The following is a 17,244-nucleotide window of genomic DNA, read 5'->3' on the forward strand; positions in this document are numbered from 1 at the left end:
CACCTTTTTAATAATGTTTCCTAAAAATGCTTCATTAATATCTAGTTAGAGGAGGAAGAGGGCAAAGCAGAGCATCCACATAAGCAAAGGACAGCTCTGCTCACGGCAAAGCTGGAGTCTGGTGGCCTGTGTGCTACCTCTCCTACCCATTTTGTTTGCAACACTTTCCCAAACACATGGTGACTTCTGCATATTTCGAGGATGTTAATTAACTAATTTCACTCCTGTGAAAGTGCTGCTAATTGCTGTTCTACTCCGTTTACAGCTGGGTTCACTGAGGCCCTGGAGGGAAGCAATTTCCTCAGCCTTCCCAAGCAGAGTGATAGTGCCAGGGATTGAGCCCACTCTGACAGCTATTGCATACCTTTAATCTTTCCTGAAGTTATTAAACACTGAAAATGCTCAGCATCTTTTAGGATTATCCTCAGCACCAGGAAGGATCAGGCCCAAGTGAGGTCAAGGAAAAGCAGCAGACCAGGCACAGCAGTCCAAGAAGGTCCTAGCTGGGGTCAGATGCCCTCTTTTCTCACCCTCAGCTCCTCTTGCATACAAAGCTGATAATGACATAACTAATAACTAATTACAACAAGAAGAAGGGGAAAATGGTGCAGTGAATGCTAGCAGAATTCATAAAGCCAAATGCCAGTAAAATAAAGTATGTGTACAAAATAATAGTTTAGCTCCTGGCTACCTGCTGTGTTCAAGCTGAACAAAAGACAAAGTAATATCTTCAGGATGTATTTGTGAAGACAATAGTTCCCTATGATAGGATAAAATTGCAACAGTTTATTTTATTTAATCAGTATCTTATTTGTTCTAATATGTTAAAAGGTTAATATGCATATAAATTAGTCTTGCCTCTTTGGCTAAATTGCACTATAAATACTATATTGTAAAAGATAAAGGAAAGATGTGAGCACTGGACTGCCTCCCATCAAACTGAATTTAACCTCACAGAAATACTCTGTAATTTACAATATGGGCATGCTGATAGGCAGCAGAGATGGCGACAAGTACAAGTAATCAGGGTTAAAAGTGTATATGGGCCAATTTGTAGCTGTGCTATCCCAGGAGAGACCCAAAGAAGGAACGATGCCTCTGAGACACACTTTCTTCCCTCTGTACTGACCTACCTCTAGGTGAAAAAGGACAACTTCACCCCCCTTCCCTGGGCAGCACCTGTTCCTCCCTCCCTGGCAGCTTCTCTGGCTCTTCCCCGCAGGTCAAGCGGTGCTCCCCTGCATCAGAGTACCAATGGGAAGTTTCCCCGCTCCCCTCTTTCCTTTCTTGGTGTCCTGTAAGGCAAAGCCAACATCTGTGGGGAAGGACCAGGCGCTACAGAAGGCTTGCATCCCTCTCATTCTCTCCTCATACACACACACACACACACATATATGTACATCTGAACTACTGTGTTTATGCAGCAAATGAGAAATTAAAGCGTACAAAAAGGACAAAAATACTTGGGAAAAAAAGAGAATACCTTTCAGAGTCAACTCTTCCATGTTTATATGGGATACTAGGGATGAAGATTCGGGTCTCACGTGGGGTGGTTCAGCCCCTGTGTCAGCCAGACCTGCATCTTTTGCAATGCGAAGTAGTACTATTGATCAGCCAGTTAAGAGGACATCGTTGTCAATAGTGTGACCCTGTAACTAACTGTATTTTTGTTTTCCTTTTCCTTTAAGTTTGAGCCATCTGAGTGCCAGCAACAATCAAAAGAAAATGCAAACATTTGTCTCGATAGCCAAGAATGCCTGGGGAATTTTATATCCGAAAGGAAGCCTGGCTGGAAGTATCTGATGCAGCTTTTTGCAGTTTGCTCTGCAGTTGGCTTCCTCTCAAGCTTTCTCTTATTCCTTGGCATGCACTTCTCCCTGGCACACCACCCTTTGAGTCCCTTACTGATTTCTGGATTCATCTGGATCTCACTTTCTATCGCGCTCTCCTATTTCAAGCACCTGCGCTGTTTTAGTGTCCTTTTCCTTCTTTCTTGCGGACTGCAAAACGGCAGGAACGCTCTTATTACGGCTGGCACAGGTGTTGTGGTGGCCTGCAATGTCCAAAATATTTTCCACAACCTAAAGGTTCTGGCAGACAGTATAACCTGTCATTTAGAGTATGAGCAATTTGCCTTGATAAAATATTATGTTGAGGCAGTAAAATGGATTTATGAGGCAGTCAAGCTTTCCATTGAACTACCTAAACCTGTAGTGTTCCTAAACCACAAATTCATGTCATCTCATTCAATTTCAGATGATGCATTAAAACAAGAGTTAAATGACACAAAGCAAGAAATCCAGAGAGTAGCTAACCAGATATCTTTTATGCTGACTATACTGCCCTATATAGGCCAGAAAGTATTGCCTATAGTGGGGATTTTTCTAGTTTCTTTAGGAACTGGCCTCTTTATCAAAAAATTTGTGGGCCCTCACAGTGTCAAATTTAAGAACACTTATATCACTAAACAGTTCATCGCTTTTGATGAGCACCAAAAGCAACAGCAAAGACCCTGCCTTCTGCCACTTAACAGAAAAGAAAGAAAAGATTATGTGACAATCCTGTCTTTCTCCCTCACAAGGAAGGACAGAAAAAATATGCAGCGTTTTTTTCTCCCTGTAATTATTCATCTTTGCATCTGGCTTCTGTTTGCTGCAGTAGATTATTTGTTTTATTGGTTAATTATTTCTGTGAATAAACATCTCCAAGAAGTACCGGATCTAGAGATTGAACTCAGCCTTTTTCAGCAAGTAAGTACTTACCAGTACTTTATATTTCTTAGTTTACTGTTGAAAAATTTCCCTTCATCTTAGCAGCTGCAGGAGCAGACTTACAGCCGATGAACCATCAGTTCTTTTGTAGCATTATAATTCATTTCAAAAAGAGCCATTGCCTTTACAGATATGTATGTTGGATAGAACCAGACAGTTCTCTGAGCTTTCCAAAGTGTCATCATATTTCTAAAGAATGGTAAATATATGAAGAAGGACTTTCATTCTTCCATTTATGTATGTGGAGAAGACCAGAAGCTTAAAATTGGAAACTCATAATGCTGACATCTGTGAAGCACCACTTTTATAGTCAACATGCCACTATGACACTGACGTGAGAGATGCCTACCTTTCTTTGGCTGAGTAGTGTGAGGAGGTCATAATTTTAAAAAGCATGGCTGTGTATACATGACCACGACACAGTGGAGTTCAAGATCCATGGGGCAGCAAGGAAACCATTCAGCAAGCTCTGTACCCTAGACTTCAAGTAGGCGGACTTCGGCCTCTTGAAGCACCTGATGGGCAAAGTGCCGTGGGAGGTGGCCCTGGAGGGACAAGGGGCCCAGGAAAGTTGGTCCACATTCAAGGAGCACCTTCTCCAAGCTCAGCAGAGGTGCATCCCGACGAAGAACAAGTCGGGCAAAAAGACCAGGAGGCCGGCGTGGATGAGCAAGGAGCTCCTGGACCAACTGAAAATGAAGAGGTTAGCCTACAGAGGGTGGAAGCGGAGACAGATAGCCTGGGAGGAATACAGAGAAGCTGTAAGAGTGACCAGGGATCAAGTGAGGAAGGCTAAAGCCCTGAAGGAATTGAATTTGGCAAGGGATATAAAAAGCAACAAGAAATGCTTCTATAGGTATGTAGGGGACAAAAGGAAGTCCAAAGAGAATGTAGGCCCCCTCCGGAAGGATACTGGTGCTCTGGTTACCCGGGACATAGAGAAGGCTGAGGTACTCAATGAATTTTTTGCCTCAGTCTTCAATGGTAAAGCCTCTTGTCTTACCACCCAAGCTGTGGAAAGAACTAGCAGGGACTGTGAGGATGAACCACCGCCCACTGTACTTGAAGACCAGGTTCGAGAACATCTGAGGAACTTGAAAGTGCACAAGTCCATGGGACCTGATGAGATCCATCCGCGGGTCCTGAAGGAACTGGCGGATGAAGTTGCCAAGCCACTGGCTATTGTATTCGAGAAGTCGTGGCGGTCTGGCGAGGTCCCCGATGACTGGAAGAGAGGGAACATAACCCCCATTTTTAAAAAGGGGAACAAGGAGGACCCGGGCAACTACAGACCGGTCAGCCTCACCTCTGTGCCTGGCAAGGTCATGGAGCAGATTCTCCTGGGAACCATGCTAAGGCACATGGAGAGCAAGGAGGTGGTGGGTGACAGCCAACATGGCTTCACCAAAGGCAGATCGTGCCTGACCAACTTGGTGGCCTTTTACGATGGGGTGACAGCATCGGTGGACAAGGGTCGACCAATGGATATCATCTACCTGGACTTGTGCAAAGCTTTTGACACTGTCCCGCACGACATTCTTCTCTCTAAATTAGAGAGTCATGGGTTTGATGGATGGACCACTCGGTGGATAAGGAATTGGCTCAATGGCCGCACTCAGAGAGTAGTGGTCAACGGCTCAATGTCCAAGTGGAGACCGGTCACAAGTGGCGTCCCTCAGGGGTCCGTGTTGGGCCTGGCCCTCTTCAACATCTTTGTCGGTGACGTGGACAGTGGCTTGGAGTGCACCCTCAGCAAGTTCGCCGATGACACCAAGCTGTGTGGTGCCGTCGACACGCTGGAAGGGAGGGATGCCATCCAGAGGGACCTTGACAGGCTGGAGAGGTGGGCCCGTACCAACCTCATGAAGTTTAACCAGGCCAAATGCAAGGTCCTACATCTGGGTCGTGGCAATCCCAGGCATAAATACAGACTGGGTGGTGATTGGATCGAGAGCAGCCCTGAGGAGAAGGACTTGGGAGTACTGGTGGACGAAAAGCTCGATATGAGCCGGCAATGTGCTCTTGCGGCCCAGAAGGCCAACCGCGTCCTGGGCTGCATCAAGAGGAGCGTGGCCAGCAGGTCGAGGGAGGTGATTCTCCCCCTCTACTCTGCCCTCGTGAGACCTCACTTGGAGTACTGCGTCCAGTTCTGGAGTCCCCAACATAAGAAGGACATGGACCAGTTGGAGAGGGTCCAGAGGAGGGCCACGAAGATGATAAGAGGGCTGGAGCACCTTTCCTATGAGGACAGGCTGAAAGAGTTGGGGCTGTTCAGCCTGGAGAAGAGGAGGCTCCGGGGTGACCTTATAGCGGTCTTCTAGTACCTCAAGGGGGCCTACAGGAAAGATGGGGAGAGGCTGTTCAGGAGGGCCAGTTATGATAGGACAAGGGGTAATGGTTTTAAAATAGAGGGAGGTAGGTTCAGGTTGGATATTAGGAAAAAATTTTTTACTATGAGAGTGGTAGAACACTGGAACAGGTTGCCCAGAGAGGTGGTGGATGCTCCATCCCTGGAGACGTTCAAGGCCAGGTTGGACAAGGCCCTGAGCAACCTGATCTAGTTGGAGATATCCCTGTTCCTTGCAGGGGGGTTGGACTAGATGACCTTTGAAGGTCCCTTCCAGCCCTAACCATTCTATGATTCTATGATTCTAATAACGTGTTGCTGAAATCGCAAGGTTCTTCTCACAGGAGCAGCAGCGGCACAGAGAATAATAGAGTAATTAGGTTGGAAGGGATGTCTGCAGACCATCTAGACCAACCTCGTGCTCAAAACAGAGCCAACTTCCGAGTTAGATCAGATTGCTCAGGGTCTTGTATGTGGGTACCTGTAAAGCTGGAGATTTCACCGCTGCAGTGTGTGACCTGTGTGCCACTGCACGGGAACAGGAAAGCTGCCCAGTTCGATAGCTTGCAAGATCAGGCTTAAAATGTTTCCCAAAAGCATATAACCCTTTGATTCCTTCAAGATAAAAAGATTTCAAAGGGATGCCTGACTGTTAGTACAAAATGTTATATGCTTTTTCTTCCGTTAATTTTTTTCTTACTCAGCATTTCCTATTACTTCCTCTTAGAGCTCATAATAATGAGAATTCATTCCCATTTCTCTCCATCCCCCAAAAATTCACCTAGCCAAAAACAATTCCACAGAGTAAGATTATTAAGGTGAGTAATGCAATAAGTGTGTTTCTTAAAATTGCAAGCAAACAGAACAGGACATACCATCCTTGGCAGAGAGATTCTTACTTTTCTATACGTGACGTACTGAAGGTCTGAGCTGGGTTCTTCAGCCAGACCACATTTTCTGTGACACACTGCTAAACCATCGCAGGTTCAGCTTAGACAGTGTTGTGGTAGACTGGCGGTTCCAGTGTGTCATGGGATGTTCATCTCATTGGGATCGAACCATGAAAGGGAAGGGAGACGTAATGCACAACATCCTTGAGGAATGGGAGCCCTTCAGGCAAATATGAACTACTAATGAAATTAGCCGACATGAGGTCAAGCTGCTGGTCAAATTCTGTCATACTTCAGATAATGACATTCTGTATCGTGTATCAACATATCAAACTCTTCCATGGGATAAAAATTAAATTATTGTCCAGTTTTACCTTAACAAAGAGCAGAAGTGTTTAGTATCCATATGGCAGACATAAGCCGAAAGTTCCCAGATTGCGTCAGTGGAAAACTTTTCCTAGAAGATGGAGGATGCCAGATTCTAATTGTTACTTTCTAATTGTTATCTGAACTTTATCTTAGGAAAGTAGGTGAAGAAGCCATTGGATTCACTGTAACTGTTCAATTAGCACTCATATAGCAAGCCAGACCCATCCTGTAGATGTCAGGTTCCTGTGCAAAAGCAGAGAGGCTTTCATCATCTGTGTCGTGGTTTTTGGACTGAGGGTCGAGACAAGAACCGAGAGGGAGCACCCACCAACCATGGTCCCGGGCAAAACATGACTCAGGCTTTCTTAATAAAACAAAACAATTTATTAACAGTTACTTAACAGGAGACATAAGGGAACGAAACGGTTACTTGAGAGGAGAAAAGAGAAAACAAGGCCAGATCTTAAAACAACACCTCCCCACCCCCCTATTTCCTTTTGTTCCTGGCTCAACCTCCCCCCCGGCGGTGCAGGGGGACAGAGAATGGGGAGTGCAGGTCAGTTCATCCATGTTGTTAACTGCCGCTCCTTTCTTAAAGGAGAAGGAGTCTTTACACCATTTTCCCCTTGCTTCGGTGGATCCCCTACTCACGAAGAAAAAGTCCCCAAACTTTTCCAACGTGAGTCCTGCCCGCAGGATTGCAATCCTTCCCCATGGATTGCACCAGTTCGGGCTTTACCAGTCTCGGCCTCTTAGGGAGCTGCTGCCACTCGCGTCGGCGTGGGTCGTCCCACGGATTCCAGATGCCTCCACGACCTCGTCGTGCATTCCATGCCCCATTGTTAACAGTATCTGGTCATGCATCCCCTGCTCCACGACCTCTCCTGGGCTCAGGCATCTCTTTTCCGACGTGGGTTTCTCCATGGGCCACGAGTGGGTCTCTGCTCCGCCGAGCACACCCTGGCTGCAGGGGGGCCGCCTGCCATCTCACACCGATTTGCAAGGGAAACCTCAGCTCCAGCACACCTCCTCCTGCTCCATCTTGACTGACCTGGTCGTTGTGGTTGTTTTCTCTTAGATCTTAATCCTCTCTGGAGGAGCTCGGCCCGGCGGGCACCCCGGGAGCGAGCTGCTTCCCGAGTCCCCCATGCGGCTCCCCCGGCGCCATCTTGAGCACATGGCACCGGCCCGGGCCCGGGCAGTCGCCCGGCCGGGAGCCGGGAGCGAGCCAGCGCCCTCCTCCCCTCTCCTCGCTCCTGAGCAAAAAGCTCTTTCCCCCCCCTTTGTCCCAACTTAAATAGGGCAATTCGCAGAGGCGCCGATTTGGCTCAGCCCCCCGGGGGGGATGGGACTCAGATCTGGTGGCACAGGGAGCAAATCCCCTCCTGCCACCAGAACACCCCCCCACATCAAACTATCACAATCTGATCAGTCAGTCTAATGTGAGATATGTTGAGGAGGTATATTACTACACATGCACATGCTAAGGGAGCTTTACACTTCAAATAGACCCTGATACTGCACAGCAGCTGTGATCTAGCATCACCAAACAAACATGTCCTGTTCCCCTGCAATATGGTCCTTGAGAGAAAAAAGGTTCAGGGGAGCTGGTTGATATGCAAAACTCACCTCCTCAAAGCTCAAGTATGATGCATCCTAACTAGATCAAGCAAAGGCAGCAGGAGACCAACATGGATGGGCAAGGAACTCCTGACAAAACTCAAACACAAAAAAACAACCATAGGGGAGGTGGAAGCAGGGACAGGGGGACCAGGAGGAATATCGAGACGCTGCCTGATTGGATAGGGATGGGGTCAGGAAAGCCAAAGCCCATCTGGAGCTGAACCAGGTGAGGCAGGCAAAGGGCAGCACTAAGGCCTTCTGCAGGTCTAGCAGCAGCAAAAGACAGACATGGGAATGCGGGCTAAGTGCAGGAGAGGTCCTGGTAACAAAGGACACAAAAAAAACCAAAGTAGTGAAGGTCACCTTCAGCTCCACCTACACTGGGAAGACCAGCCTTCAGGAATCCCACGCCTCTGAGATCAGAGGGCAAGTCTAGAGCAAGGAAGACTTACCTTTGTTGGAGGAGGATCAGGTCAGGGAACATTTAAACACAGTAAGTCCATGAAACGCGATGGGACGCACGCATAGGTGCTGAGTGGGTTGGCTGATGTCCTTGCGAGGCCATTCTTGATTATCTTTGCAAGGTCATGGCACCTGGTAGAGGTTCCTGAAGAGTGGAAGAAAGCAACTGTCACTCCCATCTTCAAGAAAGGCAAGGAGGAGGATCCAGGGAACTACAATCTGGTCAGCCTCACCTTGATCTCTGAGAAAGTGATGGAGAATATAATCATGGAAGCCATTTTCACACATATGAAGGCCAAGAAGGCTATTAGGAGTATTCAGCATGGATTTCTAAAGACTAAATTATGCTTGACCAACCTAACAGCCTTCTGTGATACGATCACTCGATTGTTGGATGGAGAACAGTGGATGCTGATTGTGTATTTATTAAGGCTTCCAATGCTATCTTCCACTACACCCTAGTTGACAAACTGATGAGGCATGGGCTAGATAAATAGAGAGTGATGTGAACTGGAAGCTGGCTGAACTGCCAGACTCAAAAGCTTCTGATTAGTGGCACAAAGTCACTTCTGATGTCCCCCACAAGTAGACACTGGGACTTATACTGTTTAACCTCTTCATTAATGACCTGGACAGAGGAACAGATTGTAGCCGCACAAGTTTGCAGATAATATAAAACTGGGGAGAGTGGCTGAAACACCAGTGAATTGCGCTGCCATTCAGAGGGACTTGAAAGTCTAGAGAATTGGGCTGACAGGAACCTCACAAAGTTCAGCAAAGGAAAATGCCGTGTCTTGCAGTCCTTGAGGAGCAACAACCCACGTGCTATATGTGTTGGGGACCACCTGTCTGGCTTTGCAGAAAAAGGCCCTGAGAGTTCTGATGGACACTAAGTTGACCACAAGCCTGTAGTGTGCCCTTATGTCAAAGGAAGAGGTATCCTGGGCTGCATTAGGTGGAGCATTGTCAGCAGGCTGAGGTAGGTGGTCCTTCCTGGCTGCTTTGCACTGGTGAGACCTAGTAGAAGAGAGGCATATACTGGAGTGATTTGAGTAAAGGGTCAAGAAGATGATTAAAGGATTGGATCATCTGTCATACAAGGAGAGGCTGAGAGGGCTGAGACTGTTCAGGCTGGAGAAGAGATGGCCTAGGTGGATCTCATCAGTGTGTATAAAAATTTGATGGGGAGTGGGTGTAAGAAAGAAGAGCCAGACTCTTCTCAGTTGTGCCCAGTGCAGAGACAATGCAATGGGCACAAATTAAAAGAAATTCCATTGCAAGATTAGAATTATTTATTTATTTATTTACTCTTTAGGTGATCAAACACTAGAGCAGGTTTCTGAGCCAGGTTGTGGAGTCTCCATCTCTGGAGATACTAAAAATCCAACTGAACACAACCCTGAGCAAACTGCTGTAGCCTCAGCTATTCTTTGTGCACTGCTGTGTGTGGTTTTGCCTGTGTTTCTATCCTCTGTACCTTGAGGACAGCTCCTTATCATGACCTGCCTTGAGTGTGACCCAAGTCAGGGGAAAGAAGGAGCTTAGTCCCACCAACCATGGATAAAGAACCTGATCCTGACCCTGTCTGGCTGATTAATGAGTCCTGTACTATGAATTTGCTCTCTTTATATGCAGTGTTCACTCCTGCGGAAATCTGGCTGACTCTCCCAAAACAGAAAATTATGCCATCATCAGATTGTTTCTGGTTCCCCAAGGAAACCTAGTCACATTAAAATGTAAAATTTAATCTCAACAGATTTGTCATAAGAAGCCTCAGGGCTGCTGATCTCAGGCAGTCTAGAAAGCTGGCTGGGTGAGCAGGACACACTCAGCAACTTCTTGAGATGTTTATTCTTGGTATGAACAGTGAAGTTCTTCATGCACTTATACCCCTGTTTCATACTGAGTTCCTAATGCAGTTTTTCCTTGCTTATACATTAGTTGAGTTTAGGGATAAAATGTACTGAGACAGATAGGAACAGGACAACGTCAAGGAAAGGCTTAACAGGCTGAAGATGGGTAGCACGCTTTGGACACCTGACTAGTCCAATGAGCATCTAACAGAAGTGCCTGACCTCTGTAAGATGGTTAGAAGAGCCACAGGGAAGAGCTACATATCCCCCTGACATGGTCAGAAAAGAGGGCTGGATGATTCAGTCTTCCTACATTGTTCCTACACACACAGAGCAGAAAGTTGCCTGCCAGTGTGAAACACTGGTCCCAGCAGCATGTCTAATTTAGTCCCTCTCATTCAGCATTTCAGTTCACAAGCAGCACAAGACATCAGCTTTTCTAAGCAAAGGCACCTATTAGAGCAGAAGAGGTGGCTTTGTTTGCGTGAGGCCCTCTCCGGAAGGAAACAGGGGACCTGGCTACCTGGGATATGGAGAAAGCTGAGGTTCTCAATGACTTCTTTGCCTCAGTCTTCACTGGCAAGAGCTCCAGCTGCACAGCCCAAGTCACAGAAGGCAAAGGCAGGGACTGGGAGAATGAAGAACCGCCCACTGTAGGAGAAGACCAGATCTGAGACCATCTTAAGAACCTGAAGGTGGACAAGTCCATGGGACCAGACGAGGTGCATCCGCGGGTCCTGAGGCAACTGGCAGATGAAGTTGCTAAGCCACTATCCATCATATTTCAGAAGTCGTGGCAATCTGGTGAAGTTCCCAATGACTGGAAAAGGGGAAACATAGCCCCCATCTTTAAAAAGGGAAAAAAGAAGACGCAGGGAACTACAGGCCAGTCAGTCTCACCTCTGTGCCCGGCAAGATCATGGAGCAGATCCTCCTGGCGACTATGCTAAGGCACATAGAAAACAAGGAGGTGATTGGTGACAGCCAACATGGCTTCACTAAGGGCAAATCCTGCCTGACTAATTTGGTGGCCTTCTATGATGAGGTTACAGCATTGATGGATAGGGGAAGAGCAACTGACATTGTCTACCTGGACTTATCCAAAGCATTTGATACTGTCCCACATGACATCCTTGTCTCTAAACTGGAAAGACATGGTTTTGATGGATGGACCACTCGGTGGATAAGGAATTGGCTGGATGGTCTCACTCAAAGAGTTGTGGTCAACAGTTCAATGTCCACGTGGAGGCCTGTGACAAGTGGTGTTCCTCAAGGGTCAGTACTGGGACCAGTGCTATTCAACATCTTTGTTGGAGACATGGACAGTGGAATCGAGTGCACCCTCAGCAAGTTTGCAGATGACACCAAGTTTTGTGGTGTTGTGGACACGCTGGAGGGAAGGGATGCCATCCAGAGGGACCTTGACAGGCTGGAGAAGTGGGCCTGTGAGAACCTCATGAGGTTCAACACGGCCAAGTGCAAGGTCCTGCACGTGGGTCAGGGCAATCCCAAGCACAAGTACAGGCTGGGCGGAGAATGGATTGAGAGCAGCCCTGAGGAAAAGGACTTGGGAGTGCTGGTGGATGAGAAGCTTAACATGAGCTGGCAATGTGCACTGGCAGCCCAGAAAGCCAACCGTATCCTGGGCTGTATCAAAAGAAGTGTGGCCAGCAGGTCGAGGGAAGTGATTCTGTCCCTCTACTCAGCTCTCGTGAGACCCCACCTGGAATACTGTGTTCAGCTCCGGAGTCCCCAACACAAGAAGGACATGGAGCTACTGGAACAAGTCCAGAGGAGGGCCACGAAGATGATCAGAGGGCTGGAGCACCTCTCCTCAGAAGACAGGCTGAGAGAGTTGGGGCTGTTCAGCCTGGAGAAGAGAAGGCTCCGGGGTGATCTTATAGCAGCTTTCCAGTACCTAAAGGGGGCCTACAGGAAAGCTGGAGAGGGACTTTTTACAAGGGTGTGTAGTGATAGGACAAGGGGCAATGGATTTAAAGTGAAAGAGGGGAGATTTCGATTAGATATAAGGAAGAAATTTTTTACATTAAGGGTGGTGAGGCACTGGAACAGGTTGCCCAGAGAAGTTGTGGATGCCCCATCCCTGGAAGTGTTCAAGGCCAGGTTGGAAGAGGCTTTGAGCAACCTGGTGTAGTGGAGGATTTCTCTGCCCATGGCAGGGGGTTTGGAACTAGGTGATCTTTAAGGTCCCTTCCAACCCTAACCATTCTATGATTCTATGATTCTATGATTCTATGATCACCTTGTGATCAGAGCATCTGCTTAGGGGTGTGTGGAATCACTGCTGATCATGTACTGAGCCGCAACCAAAGGCACAGATACACTCTGCTCTGCAGCTTTACTCTGAAGGAAGGAGTCTCCTACAGAGGATCTGAGCAGATTCATGGAGATGGGAATGTATTAAACCATTATAGCCAGATTAGCTAAATATTTGTCTCTCAGAGCCACTGAGAAGGTAAGTTCTTAACAGTTTGAATTGTGGGACAGTCACCAAGAGAAATGGTGAAAATGCAGTCTGAAACATTCATAAATAGCCAATAAATACATTATTATGAGCATAGCACATATAGACACTGGATGGACTAGATGATTTGTGGTCCTTTGTAAATCTGAATGTCCAATGGGAGAAATATTAAGAAAGGAGGGAATAATCAACTCTTTTTTCCCCCCTTTTTCCTGTGCAGAGAAATGAGAACAGCTTTATCATTGGTATGAGAGAGCATATTGCAAAGACTGATCCTTTCAAGATCTCTTTGTTTAAGCATGACTGTATCCCTCAGCCAGAGCTCACCCTCTCCACGACGTGGATCCAGCTTGGAGCCATCATCTTCTTCTTAATAATTTTTGGGTTATTCTCTGGCCTCTTGACCCAACTTAAAATACTCGTGTCAACTTTATTTTATCCTGACACTGAGATGAAACGAATACAGTATTTGCACGCAAAATTACTCAAGAAAAGAGCAAAGCCACAAGAGAAAACTGGGAAGAACATGTTTGCTAGAACGGTAAGCCATCAGCTCTATGGAAAAAAGGTATCTCCCTTTCTGAGTGTGGTAGCCAGATTCAGGAAATATTTAAACACTTGCTAGCTTCAGTTATGTGCTAATAGATTTTCTCCAGTGCTCTCCTGCACAGGGGCCAGAGGCAAGTTTCCTGCTGGTGAGATTAGATCATACGATTGTTTTGTTCTGTCCTTCAACACACATGTATCAGGCTTGATAAGGGTACATCCAAATGACTGTGCTGGCAAGAAAATTACCCCTCAGACTTAGAGCTCTCTAGAGAAGAAACTTGATTTTCACGAATGTACGAAAAGTACCTCCAGCACAAAGGGTATTCCTGCAATCTACACAGTAAATGTTAGGCATTTGTGAGCAGCTTCTTAAATGTGGAGAAAGATGTTCAGTTGTTGCTTAGCAGAATAGAAGGTGATACATTTCTGTTTTAAAACACAGTAGGCATGCAACTGCAAATACCATAATGAAACAGAACTTTTTGCTGGCAAAAACGTTCACCCTGTGTGTATATATATATATGTATATATATGCACTAATGGAAATACAAACACACGTGCATCTATCTATGACAAATCCAGACAGATAGCTGCAGAAACATATAGTTTGGTTTGTTTTTTTTTTAATAGCCTTCAATACTGATTATACAAGATGTTTGTGTCTGGGTGATCTCTAACTCAGTAATATTGTGATCATGGCATTGTATTTCTCCCTTTTCAGGTCAACTTTTGGTTTCCAATACTCAAGGCAAGAGAGACAGTGAGAAAAAAAGAGAGTGTGGCGAATGACAACAAGGTGTGAAAGAGACCAAGTGAATCTCTGGATAAGGCTGAGATGCTCTACCTCCACAGGGACATGTGTTTTGCACCCATCTTTCCTATGGAATTTCAATTTGAAAATGTAAAAACAGGATCAAAAGCTAATCAGCAGTATTTTAGAAACATGTGGAAAAGAAGCAACACGAGATAGTGTGCTCTCCAGCACAGAGAGCTCCAAGTTGCATTAATACTTGTTTTTCAACTTAGGGTTGTTGCATTGTCTGGTACTTTAGAAATGGGTCTGTTCTTCTGTGTAAAAGCAATCAAAAAGCTTGGAGCTTTCAGGACTGGAGCACAAACGTCTTTGGGCTGAGCTAACACAGGGCATAATGACAGTAGCAAGTTTGTCTTCTTCACGTTTGCCACACACTGAAGATTGAAGACACAGCGGAGATTGTCTGTTGGCTTCTGAGCTGGCCAAGAACCTAACTAGAGGGCTTAGATGTTTCTAGACATTTGTATCTATTTCTCAACCCTCAATTGCTCCAAATTCTTCAGCCTGGTTCTTTCCCATCCCTAGTGTTATGGTTTGAAGTGGGGGGGGAGGTCCGGGTGGCAGAAGCTGCCCATCAGACCGGACTCCCGTCCCCCTCGGGGCTTGAGCCAATCGGCGCCTCTGTGAATTGCCCTGTTTACCTCGGACAAAGGAACCGGAAAGGTGTGTGCCTTTGCCCAGGAGCAAGGAGAAGGGAGAGGGGGGCACGGCCCCCGCTCCCGGCTCCCGGCCGGGCCGGCGGCCTGGCCTGGGCCGGGCCCGGCCCGCTCCATGCCGGTGCCCGCTCCGTCGAGGATGGCGGCGGCGGAGGCGCTTGGGGAACTCGGGGAGAGCCCCGCTCCTGGGGCGCCCACCGGGCCGAGTTCACCCAGACAGGACTGAAATCTGAGAAACGGCCACACAGATAAGAGGTCAGTGAAGATGGAACGGAACAACGTGTGCCGCGGCTGAGTCCCCCTTGCCAGCAGCGACCCCTTTGTAACAGTCCTCGGTGGAGCAAGCAGAGACCCACTCGCAACCAGTGGATGACCCACGTCGGAAAGAGATGCCTAAGCCTGAGACTATTGTGAATCATGGGCACAGGTAGAGACACTTTTACGCATTTTACGCATTTTACGCATTCAGAGTCTGTACGGAGACGCATTTAAGGTCGACATGACGACCCACGCTGGAGCACATTTAAAGTTTGTTGATGACCCACGCCAGAGCGAGTGGCTACAGCTCCTTAAAAGCCCAGGACTGGTAAAGCCCGCACTTGGGGCAAATCCGATGGGTAAGGATTTGCCCCCCAGCGGGCAGGATTCACGCTTTCGCCGTGAGTAGGGGATCCACTGGAGCAAGGGACAATGGTGTAAGGACTCCTTTTCCTTTAAGAGAAGCGGCAGTAACAACTTGGAATGAACTGACCTGCACTCCCCCATTCCCTGCCCCCCTGCGCCGCTGGGGGGAGGAGGTAGAGCCGGGAAGAAGAGGCAAAGGGGGGGGAGTGGTGTTGTTTTTAAGACCTGGCCTTGTTTTCTCGTTATTCTCTTAAGTAACCGTTTCTGTGTGCTTTTCTCTTTCTAGGTAGCTGTTAATAAATAGTTTTGCATTAAGAAAAAAAGCCTCTTTTGCCCGGGACCGTGGTTGGTGGGTGCTCCTCTGTTCCTGTCTCGATCCTCAGCTCTTTTATTACATTTTTCTCTCCTCTCCATTTTACTGGACTAGGAGAGCTGCGTGGGTTTGGATGCCGGACTCAGCCTAACCCACGACACCTAGCTTCATATACCTGCTCCTGCCTCTACAGCTCTCTTCTGCAGGGCCAGTGGTCTATATGCCCTGTCAATCTTCTAGCTCAGTTGAACTCCCCCTCCCACCTCCTCCTCCCACTTACTTTTGCTAATTTGTCTCTCAGAAGTTTCTAATCCTAGCCTCCTACTCGGAATTCCTCATATGGTCTTAGTCTCCCGCTTTCACATTTCTGTAGACGGTACCACTAGCGCAGACTGTCCCATATCTTTGATGATCATGACAGAGGTAATGTAGCCCCCACACAGAAGTGAGAATGCTCATGAGAACTAGAATACAGAGGAATCAAGTGCTGTGAGTGCAAAAAAGCAAACAAGCTGGTTTTGTGGTGTAGGGGCATATAAGCAGAGGCGAGCAATGCTTTGAATCATGCACTTCAAGGGAGCCTGCAGAAGTGGCAAAAATCAGCATAATTGTGTTGTTAGAGCCACCACTGACTTCAATGAAACAAAACTGAGCCAATACTGAGTGCTTCACCTATTCTACTGATGTTGGTGTTGTGACCTTCATGTGACACAAGAACAGATACTAAGAGCAGAAAGACGTAGAATTGGCTTGACAGATGTGGCACTAGAGATTTAATATAGAGCTAAAAATCCACCCAACACACAGTGTACTCTTGATTTTCAGCCACTGCCAACTTCTTTCTTTAGGTTGCATAAGAATAGCAAACTCTCCTCTGTTCCTCTGTAATACATGCATGGTTCTAGGACAGCCATTGATCAACGTCGCTGTTATCTGAATGAATAAAGACTTATTTAAAGCTTTTCAGTAGCAATGTCAGACGTTATTTTCTACCTGAAACACTGAAAAACACCAAGCCTTTTTTCCTTTGAGTCTTCCAAAAGAAGCTTCACTCCTCCATAGACACAGGTGGTTCAGATTGCCAGTATGTCAACAATTTGTCTCTAGCAAATGAGGTGCTAGATTAATGCCATGCATTATTGAGGGTTGTGCTGACTGTCTCCGAGTGGCCTGGCTATATCCTTTTTACTAAAGTGGGACAGCCTTGAATAGTAGCAGAACATCATTTATATCCCAGGTACTATTGTCAAGGACCAGTAGCAAAATGTGTGTATTGTGGTGAAAAAGGAGCAAAATGAAGGGTGCTTTAAATTTGTTTTCACAAAACAGACTGGATGTCCAGGTGCTACTGACATGGGATATATTCCTTCACTCTTATTATCACTGCAGATGAAAGTGGAAAAGGAGTTGAATGTCAGCAAGAGCTGAGCATTTTTGGCTGAGTCCTGACCAAGTTATTTGCTGGTAGAAGTTGGATGTGCTCCTTTC

General features: G+C 46.9%; 1 protein-coding gene across 1 annotated transcript; it reads left to right on the forward strand.

Moving 5' to 3' along the window:
• Window positions 1-1,725: 1,725 nt before the first annotated feature.
• DCSTAMP (dendrocyte expressed seven transmembrane protein) lies at window positions 1,726-14,151 on the forward strand. The gene is given in 4 exon segments (XM_086609333.1): window positions 1,726-1,762; window positions 1,765-2,750; window positions 13,021-13,341; window positions 14,071-14,151. Coding segments are annotated over 4 exon segments (1,425 nt in total).
• The last annotated feature ends 3,093 nt before the right edge of the window (window positions 14,152-17,244 follow it).

Source organism: Tauraco erythrolophus, chromosome 3, assembly GCF_009769465.1.
Source record: "Tauraco erythrolophus isolate bTauEry1 chromosome 3, bTauEry1.pri, whole genome shotgun sequence".
Classification (NCBI taxonomy): Eukaryota; Metazoa; Chordata; class Aves; order Musophagiformes; family Musophagidae; genus Tauraco; species Tauraco erythrolophus.